The 10,059-nt window shown below is 39.4% G+C and overlaps 1 protein-coding gene across 1 annotated transcript; it reads right to left on the bottom strand.

The window, feature by feature from the left end:
- Positions 1 to 4,292: 4,292 nt before the first annotated feature.
- Positions 4,293 to 9,134, bottom strand: LOC124158214. Its single transcript, XM_046533403.1, has 2 exons — positions 8,508 to 9,134; positions 4,293 to 4,355 (listed from the first exon to the last, which is right to left on the bottom strand). Exons 1-2 carry the CDS (start codon positions 9,132 to 9,134, stop codon positions 4,293 to 4,295), a joined length of 690 nt encoding a protein of 229 aa, XP_046389359.1.
- Positions 9,135 to 10,059: the final 925 nt, after the last annotated feature.

Here is a 10,059-nt window from a genome sequence, read left to right as displayed (position 1 = left end):
TTTCTCATTCGTGGAATGGATTTAATAATGCCGCAAAGAGTATTTTATGATTTTAACTTTCTACTACTGTACTCTACGGATCAGAATGCTGGGTACAAAAAAAAAGAATGAATTAAGGCAGATAGAATCATCGGAAATGAAGTTTTTAAGATCAATAAAAGGCTGCACAAGATTGGATAAAATAAGAAACACTCAAATAAGAGATGAACTGGGTGTCCAGGCAGTCACTGATAAACTACAAGACTGCAAACATAGATGGAAGGAACATTTACTTTAAATGCCAAATGAAAGAATTCCAAAGCAAGCAATGGAATATGAACCATTTGGCAAGAGAAGTATAGGAAGACCAAGAAAAAGATGGTAATGTGGAGCCGGAACAGGCCTAGTAGCCTAATACTGGAAGGAAGAAAAAGAAGAACAACTCTCTAAATACGCTTTATTTGTGTGTGAGAATGAGTAAAATATATTCTTAGGTCACATGAAAGAGTATGCATACGAAATAAATGCGGAGTTGAAGCAGCAAAAGACAAAAAGGGAAGAAGCAGTTATGTGACCACCAGAGTGGAAAAAGTGTAACATTTTATTTCCCTTAAAATAATAATGACAAATTTTTGAGATATCAGGTTAAGATGAATACGGAGCAAAGTGCAAGGAGAGTGCGATATTAAAAAGACTGGAAGAAAAGCGGGAGGGTCTTTTGAGGAGTCTTGCCGAGGAGATGAGGATTACGGGATGAATGAATGCGGAAGAAATTATGAGCAGCCCGTGTTTTATTAAAGACGGGAGTGGAATAGGATGAGAAGGGAATTTGAATTTCAAGTGAGAGCGGCTTTGGATGCAGGGGGTTGAGTTGGAAGGGGTTTTTCCGCGTGAACGAGACGGTCGAGGGAAGGAGAGGGGATGGCTAAATAAAAAAACGGTGCCGCGTGAAACGGGGAAAGGAAGTGAAGCACGAGGAATGAGTGTGGAGTATTTAAGAGAAGCGAGGCCTTGGAGTAGAGGATAAACTACCAAAGTGGACGAGAGCGGATAATAGAAGTTGACAGGAAAAATTAAACGCAAGAAGGGGATAGCAGATTTCCTATCGAGACCAGTTGCATGTGACGTGCAAAGCCTCTTTCTTCTTAAGAAGCAATTTTTATGCTTGCCGTTGCCTGCAACCGTGAGTCATTGCACATTTTATTAACCATCTAAGTACCTGCTAAAAATGCTAGATTGTTATATAAATTTGAGTAGATTTGCGTGACGGTGGATCTCTCCTTTCTTTTTTCTTTTTTAAAGATGCCAACAATAAGGGGGATTTGTTTTTTTTTATCGGCTTTGCTTACCTAAGCAAGATGATGCGATGCCGATATCTCAATAAAGTTTGCATGACTCGCAGGTATATCTTGTGAATTATTAATTGCACTATAATGCACGGTAGTTAGTCTTAAATTAGCTAAGATATGATCTATTTAGCATATGATCAAATTGAAGTAATGCTTCAATGTGAGTAATGAACTTATTCAACTCTTAGTTACATGGTGTAAGTGAAAAGTAGTTAAATAGTGACGACATTATAATAGCGAGAACTTAATAAAGAGATTTTTTTGCGGAATTTTTAGACATAAAAACTTACATATAGGATGAAGAACATCTTAGGATATAATCTACTGAGAGGATGGTACACCACTCGAGCTTAAAGACGCCAGAAACTGTGGTATCATTAACCCTATCGAAAATTTACTCACACATATTACGCAGCACGCTCCGAGATATTAAAATCATACTTATCAGTGGTATTTTGCGACATTGTGTGGTGTGAGTTAAATCATTTTGCTTGCCCTGCGATTTCTTATGGAATAATGGAAGAGGTGGATTTCACCTGCGAGAGTAGCAAATTGAATTATGAATGACGGTGGCACCGTAGAGTAAATAGTGTATGTAGAAACTATTATGGCCTATGTAAAAAGAAATGTGGTTGAAGTTGAAGTGTTTTATTGAAAATTCAGTGCGGATTTTTCAGCATAGCCTTCTCAGTTTTAAGTTATACGTTTTTTAATCATTAAAATTTCCCATTGAATGCAACATTAGTCCCTTGGTCTGAAGTGAAAGTTTGTGGTGTTAAAATGGTTCTGTTAAAAAAAAAAAAAAGGAAATTCATTTGGAGTGTTGACTGGGAAATAGGGAGTAAGTATATGGCTACATACTGAAGTCCTCTTAATGTCAGTTGAGAGAGTAGGTAGTTTTTATTTGAAAATTGTTTCTACCTCGATCGTTGAAGTCTCTGGGAAAGTAATCCCGAGCACGGAAACAAAAATATTCCTAATAACGGGGACATTCTTATTCTGAGCGCGGAATGTATTTAATAAATTCTCAATAATTTTTTTCTCGATTGTGTTAAAAAAATGTAATGTGAATTTTTAGTTTTCACTTTGAAATTCTTGACTAAAACATTTATAACATAGGTTTTCCATTTTTTTATGCTGTTAAAAGTGTGACTTACTCAAATTGTCCACGATATATTAGTGATGTTTGAAATGTTAATACATATTTTTGCATTGACTTGAAGGCTGTTAATCCAGTACTCTCATATCATTCTTCTTTTCTTCCTCATTCATCCTTACTAATAGTTGCTTTGAGAAATAAAATGTGAGCATAACAATTTTTTTAGTACAGTTCGCATTGGTAGAATTTTAAGGGTGTATTCTTGAGTTACTGAAGTGAAAATTACAAATTAAATTTATTTTATTTATATTTTAAATTAGCCTTTTTAAACGTGCAGCCGTCTTTGGCTTTGTATTCTCTTTTATAAATTCTTCATCACTGTCACTAGTTGGTCCAAGAAACTTCTGGTTATCTTTAGCAGCAAGGTTTTAAGTGTAGTGTTGGGAGTGATGCATTTTCATATGTGATTTATTACTTCAAAAATCCATTAGCTTTGTAAGTTGCTGAATTCATAACCCAGGTTCTAACTAAAAAGGTTTACAAGTTCTGGCGTTAATATTAATGGCGCCTAACGTTATACGGCATGGAAATATTGAATATAACTTGGAGTAACGGTTTTATGTATTGTCTATTGCTGTTTTATAGGGTCTGAATATGTTAGTATTAACTAGCAGATAATAATTCATGTCTATTGCTTGAGTGAGCCGTCACCCTTCGATACCAAATTGAAAGCTACCGCCTGATAATCATTTTCGGTGTATTTTTGTCACATAAATCATGTGAGGATTCTCTCTTACTTCACACATTAGCAATTGAATTTTACGAGTGGAAATTTATTGCTCGCATCACTCACTGGGCTTCTTTATCACCCCCTCTTCCATTCTTTAATTGCACACTAAAAATACTTATTTTTCCCTTTGATGAATACAAACACCCACCTTGCATAGCAGCTTCAATACTTACCGGATATGATGTTGGCTATTTCTTGCATTCCTGTTGCTATTGGGCGTGTATCTCAGTTATGGAGGCTCCTAATTTAGCCCTTTCATGAAGCTGGACGGCAGGAGGGTGGGGAGTATGAGTGGTAGGATCAGAAGATGGTGAGGGTTTGAGATAAAGGTGTGCCAAAAGCATTTATTTATTGTTAATCAAACATCCCAATGAAAAATTGGACATTCCTTTGCATTTTTTTGTTATTAATTTAATACGTGAATTCTCAAATAAATTCGTGAGTTAAAAGGGTACCTAGGCGAACAGCATAGCAACCACTTTGATGCTGCTGCTAAAGATATTGACTTGGAACACCTTAAATGAATAAACTGGCGAGTACTCTTTCGGTGCCATAGTATTGATATGGCTATACACTGTAAATAATTATTGTACTCAATACAGTTATCATATATTCATTTCAGAACTCAAGGAGTCAGTGAAGGTGTAAAGCACCTAAGTATCCATATATTTACCCGTACAGCAGTTAATACATGCGTTTTGAGGGATTAGGTGGATAGCTGAGGATTTTTAAAAGGAAGATAGATCGGGAGATAGAGGTCCACGGTATCAATGTGAGCCGATCATTTTGTTGTGTACGTCGTGAGTTGAGGGAGACGGGATTTGAGGAAAGGCGCTGTGAGAGGAGAATAACATAGAGGTGTGGGAATCTAGAAGAAGTTGTGAGGAACGCCTCTTGGATTATTTGGCTAGAGGAATACAGAGAGAAGTGTCGCTTATTTTTCCCCATGCTTTTGTGAAATACAGATTTTAATCATAATTTTTCCCTAGCATGCAAACACACAGTTTGTGTGCATAGTGGTCGTTTTTTTGTGTGTAGCTAAGATGTGATGCGTTGAACTTCATAGTGCGAGTGTCTAGCAATGTTGGTCAGTAACCTCCTCCTGTAACTCAGCTGAAAGAGCGTGTTTATTGGCGAGCTGAAATGGGAAAGAGCGGGTTAGATGTAGGAGCATACCAAACGATCAAAATCCTGGACTCTCAGATGAATGCTAGAACACAAAAAAGGAATGTAGTGCGCGAATGAATACTATAAATGAGTGAATACTATTGGACGCGACTACCTGAATGAATGCACTGGCCAGTACTCACGTGGTTGCCGTGTTTTCGCCTGGGTATTCACAGTTTTTGCTATTTTTTTTCTAGCACTCCCGTATTTATTTACGATCTTCATTATTCATGCGAGTGCATAGCTATTTGTATTATCATCCGCTTATATTCAATCCTGCACTCGAACAACAGTGAATAGAAAATTTTCAGGGCATCGGAAGGTGGACAAGGGATTACAAGGAGGAGAAGGAAGATGGATTAGGAGATAGAGGAGATCCGAGGTATCGATGTGTGGGGGTGAACTATAGGGTTGCGAGTTGGGGGGGGGGTTTGGTGGCGGAGGGTGAGGATTGAGGAAGGAGACGGGAGGAGGAGGCAGAAAGACGAAGGAAAGCAGGAGGAATTGGAGGGAGGAAGGGGGTATGCGGAGAGAAAAACAATTAATTCCCCGGCTCGCTGGGAAGGGTTTAGTATTCAATTTGGTCGTCTCGGTGCGACAGGAAATTTGTTCATTTGGTGCCGCAGTGGGTGGCGGGCGCCGGCTCGTGTTGGCGGTTGGCGGGCTTTTCTGTTCTGTGGGGTTGGGGGCGGGAGGGCAGCGTTCGAAGGGGAGGGGATGGCAAGGAGGGTGGAAAGAGGAAACGTTGGCTAAAGTGAGTTGAGGGAAGGAGGGTGGTGGGTGTTGGGAGTTAAGGCGGGGTGGAAACTTGTGCGACCAAAGGTATAAAAGGGCTAATGGGGGTTGGAAGATATGTCAAGAAGACCCAACACACCAAAGGCTAAAAAATGCTGCCGGGAAAAGGGAGAATCCCTATTTTTCGTATAACCGACGCCGGTGAATCTTAATGCTGCGCTCAATTTTTTTAACCTCACTCCGTTTGTGCGTTGAAATAAACCTAAAATGTTTGCACGCTTTCAGATGACGAAATCTCGTCGTCCTAGTATATTATCTAAAATGAGGTGATAAGTTATTTCCTGCGGTTATGTTCGTTATAGGAAAGTCGAATCCTCCATTCATGCTTGGAGCTGTTTTGATAGCAGGTATAGGTTCAGTTAAGTGGAGAGTTAATATATTTTATATGCTTATTTTTAATCTATCTTGGTAATCAATTTTTACTATCCCTGAAATTTTACATTAATAAAACTGCACTGAAATTAATAATGTACAGCGTAAAAATCACTGGAAATAATTTTTTTTGCCAAGTGAAAAGTATTTTTTTCTGGGAACATCGAAAGAAATGAGAATGGTTTGGTTTATAAAAAGGTATTCCCAACCGAAAGGACTTTCCCATGCGAAAATAGCATTGTTCACAGATATAGTATGGAGCTCTGTAAATTGATTAATATTGATTACTCATGGCTTGCTAGGTTTAGTTCAGGAAAACTGTTTAAAATATAAGTTTTTATGGAAATTAAGGAGTGATTATGATGAACGGTTGAAAACTTTAAAAATAATTCATGTAAAATTTTAAATTCAGTGCAAAATTAATGCTCTGTGAAGTTCCCTACACGCACAAAACAGTTTTAAAGTTGGTAGGAACTTGGATAATTTTTGGTCTAACTTTTGTGCAATTATTAAAAAAAGGAGAAAAGACGTTGGAATAATTGGACCTTATTACGAAAAATACATGGATATACTTTGCAAAGTGATCGTTTGTCTAATTTTTTTCACAGTTGTGAAGGAGCTGTTGGCCTTATTGTGTTTAATGTGGAATATCTAAATCGGTAATTAAAACGGTTTAAATGAAAATAACGTAAAAACGAGCGTGGTGGAAGATCTAGGTAGCTGACAAAGAAATTATTACGATCAAAAGGAATCAATCGAGGGCACTAAGAAAAATTATACTGATCGACTTCAGTGTGCTAATGAACTTCAACAATTTAAAAACGGTAATTTTTAAACGGCAAATGGTGTTAATTAGTTACGTGAAGTGTATTGGATAGAAAAAAGATTCTTTATTTGTTCATTACATTTAATCAAGAATGTCAAATACTGCCAAATTTCATTTCCAGAATTCATTTAACCGAATTATAATGCTGTCAATTATTCATAGATTCCTAGATTCAGTACTGCAAAAAGTACTTTTCTGCATTGGCTTGTTCTGTGGCGCAATTTCCATTTTGTTAATGCTGGCATATGTATTTTCTGTAGGCCTATCATATCTAATTGGGCTTAGTCATTGAAACAAAGGCTTAGAAATTCCAATATTCTATCATAAGATGAAATTTAATTTTCGGCCATCCCGCCGAAAGAGGAATGTTTGTTTGAGGAAGAGGCTGGAGAAACGATTAAATTTCCAGGAAAATCGCTGCACGACGGGAATACGCCCAAAAAGAGTGTTTTGCACTTCATTCAAAAATTTCATCCAATTCTGTGGCATGCGTCTTTCCCCTTCCTAAATCAAGTTACACAGCTGTCACATGCATGAGAGCGTATTGTTTTTTAAATGGCTCATTTCCTTTTTATTCCCAATTAAAAATAAGATTATTACGGAGGCTTCCGCGGTTAGTTATTTGGTGATGGTTTTCCGGGTTTACACCGCGTTGATACATGTTTTGCGGACGACAGTTTCGGGCGCGTTCCAGCTCCCGTCTTCGGGTCCAAATGATTTGCAGGTCTGTGATCCTTATTTATTTACAGCTAGTCAGACGGATGTTGATTTTTAATTCCATTGTTGGAAAAGCCGTTTGAAAGATGAGGATAAAGGATAGCCGTCTTCCCTATTGAAGTTCTTAGGGTGACTCGCTATTTCAATCGCCTCCCTTATCAGCCTAGGGAAATATTTATTTTCCCTGGCGATGATTTTCGATTCCTTGAAAAGTATGACGTGCCCAGGTTCCGACCATGCATGCTCTGCAACCGCAGAAAGACGAAAATTTTTCTTTTCGGTTGCCTTCAGATGTTCATTTATTCTGCATTTGAGGGATCTAGATGTTTGCCCGATGTATGATAAACCACAGGAACACGTTACTTCATACACTCCTTCATAGATATCTGATGGATGACGATCTTTTTCACTCCGGAGGAGGTCAGAGGTCTTCTTCAAACTTATAAATCGCGTCAGAACGTCATGTTTGGCGAGAACTCTAGCAATTCTTTCCGACGTTCCAGCCACGTATGGCAAGAGAGCATGTGCCTTTGCCTTTTGCTGGTCTTCCTTTGCAATGTCCAAGGCCACATCTCTTTCCTCTTCTTCCCTTCGCGCGATTTTTTGAATCAGTACCCGATCGTAGCCATTTTCTTGGAGCGTGGTCAGGAGGTGTTGTTTCTCTCCAGCGAGCGAATCTGTATCCGATATGGAATATGCCCTATGATATAGAGTTTTAATAACTGATGCTTTTTGCCTGGGATGATGGTGTGATTTGCCATTCAAATAGCGATCAGTATGCGTTTCCTTACGATAGACTGAATGTCCCAATGTGCCATCTGATTTCTTCTTGACGAGAACGTCCAAAAAGGGAAGTTGGTTATTTTCTTCCATTTCCATAGTGAACTGGATGGAATTATTTTGGCTATTAAGATGTTCAAGGAATCTTTTCAGTTTATCTGTCCCATGAGGCCATATGACGAAGGTGTCGTCAACATATCTCACGAAGAGTTTCGGCTTCATAGGGAAAGAATCCAGGGCTTTTCGTTCAAATTCTTCCATATAAAGATCTGCGACGACAGGTGATAAAGGAGAACCCATGGATGCCCCTTCCGTTTGTTCATATAATTTCCCTCCCCAAGAGAAATAGCAATTACGAAGGCAAAACTCCACCATTTTCGGAATGTCTTTCGGAAGGCCTTTTTCTGTCAGAGTCTTAATGACTTCGATGGCATCTTCAATAGGTATTTTGGTGAACAAAGATACCACGTCAAAACTAACAAGGAGATCCTCTTCCGTAATCTTATATTCCTTTATAATATTGATGAAATGGAAGGAGTTCTTCACATAGGTTGCAGTTAGGCCCGAGAATGGCCGAAGGCTATGGGCAAGATACTTTGCAAGCTTATGTGTCGGTGAATCAATAGCACTTACGATAGGCCGGAGTGGTATCCCATCCTTGTGAATCTTAGGCAGGCCATAAAGTCGTGGAGGTTTAGGAGCCGACTGGATCAGTGATCGTCTCTCCTCTTGGGGTATTGACGAATGCTTCATGAGGTCCTTGATGTTCCTCTGGATTTTTGCCGTAGGATCTGAGTTAAGTTCTTTGTAGGTGGGGTCGTCTAGCAAACCGCAAACCTTCTTTCGGTAGTCCTCCTTAGAGATGATCACAGTTGCGTTCCCTTTGTCAGCTGGCAATATCAGTGAATCATCGATTTTCCTGAGTTCACAGACGGCTTCTCTCTCTGCCCTGGTCAAATTGGGTTTTGGAGGCCTCGCTTTCCTGATGATATGGCTGACTTCTTCCCTGATTTCATCGGCCTCTGATTTCCTTAGCTTGCGTAAAGCATTTTCTACCCCAGTGATTATTTCCTCCTTCGGTATACTTCTGGGTGCTATGGCAAAGTTAAGTCCTTTGGATAGTATGGAGGTTGCAGAATCACTAAGATTTACCTGAGATAGATTTATAACCACACGATCTGTGTTATTGAAGGTGGATTCGGGTGAAGGACGTTGTTTTTCCACCAAATTTTCGAACTTCTTTAATTGCTTCTCTCTCATTGCTGTAAAGGTGGTGGAGGATGATTGGAAGGTAATTCTCTCCAATGTCTCCCAATCCTCTGGTATCAATTTGCTGCTAAGCTCTAGGTGTAGGTGGTAGAGTTCCGTCGAACAAAAGTGGAGAGCACTGCGTGTGTACTGCACTCGTTCTCTCAGTAGAGCAAAGCTCGCACGGCGGAGAATTCTCTTCGCCTTCTTAGACTGGATAGGATGCTTGATGTTGAGAAAAGATGGTAGCGTATCCGAGTCTCTGCATCTCTCGAGGAAAGCCAAAGAAGACAGAAGTTTGAATTTCTTCTTCCTCAGCTTCTCAAATCTTCTACTACTCTTGAAAATATCCTCCCCGTAGAGGTGGATAAAATTATTACGGAGGCTTCCGCGGTTAGTTATTTGGTGATGGTTTTCCGGGTTTACACCGCGTTGATACATGTTTTGCGGACGACAGTTTCGGGCGCGTTCCAGCTCCCGTCTTCGGGTCCAAATGATTTGCAGATCTGTGATCCTTATTTATTTACAGCTAGTCAGACGGATGTTGATTTTTAATTCCATTGTTGGAAAAGCCGTTTGAAAGATGAGGATAAAGGATAGCCGTCTTCCCTATTGAAGTTCTTAGGGTGACTCGCTATTTCAATCGCCTCCCTTATCAGCCTAGGGAAATATTTATTTTCCCTGGCGATGATTTTCGATTCCTTGAAAAGTATGACGTGCCCAGGTTCCGACCATGCATGCTCTGCAACCGCAGAAAGACGAAAATTTTTCTTTTCGGTTGCCTTCAGATGTTCATTTATTCTGCATTTGAGGGATCTAGATGTTTGCCCGATGTATGATAAACCACAGGAACACGTTACTTCATACACTCCTTCATAGATATCTGATGGATGACGATCTTTTTCACTCCGGAGGAGGTCAGAGGTCTTCTTCAAAC

Source organism: Ischnura elegans, chromosome 4, assembly GCF_921293095.1.
Source record: "Ischnura elegans chromosome 4, ioIscEleg1.1, whole genome shotgun sequence".
NCBI lineage: Eukaryota > Metazoa > Arthropoda > Insecta > Odonata > Coenagrionidae > Ischnura > Ischnura elegans.
The sequence above is the reverse complement of the archived record's forward strand: the minus strand, read 5'-3'. Positions and strand labels throughout refer to the sequence as shown.

What these genes read in the sequence shown, in the direction of transcription:
- LOC124158214 (XM_046533403.1), bottom strand. Translation starts at nt 9,134, where the DNA reads ATGAGAGAGAAGCAATTAAAGAAGTTCGAAAATTTGGTGGAAAAACAA. An exon ending in GGATACCACTCCGGCCTATC is followed by an intron (nt 4,356 to 8,507) that starts GTAAGTGCTATT and finishes TTCCCATTTCAG; the next exon opens with CTCGCCAATAAACACGCTCT.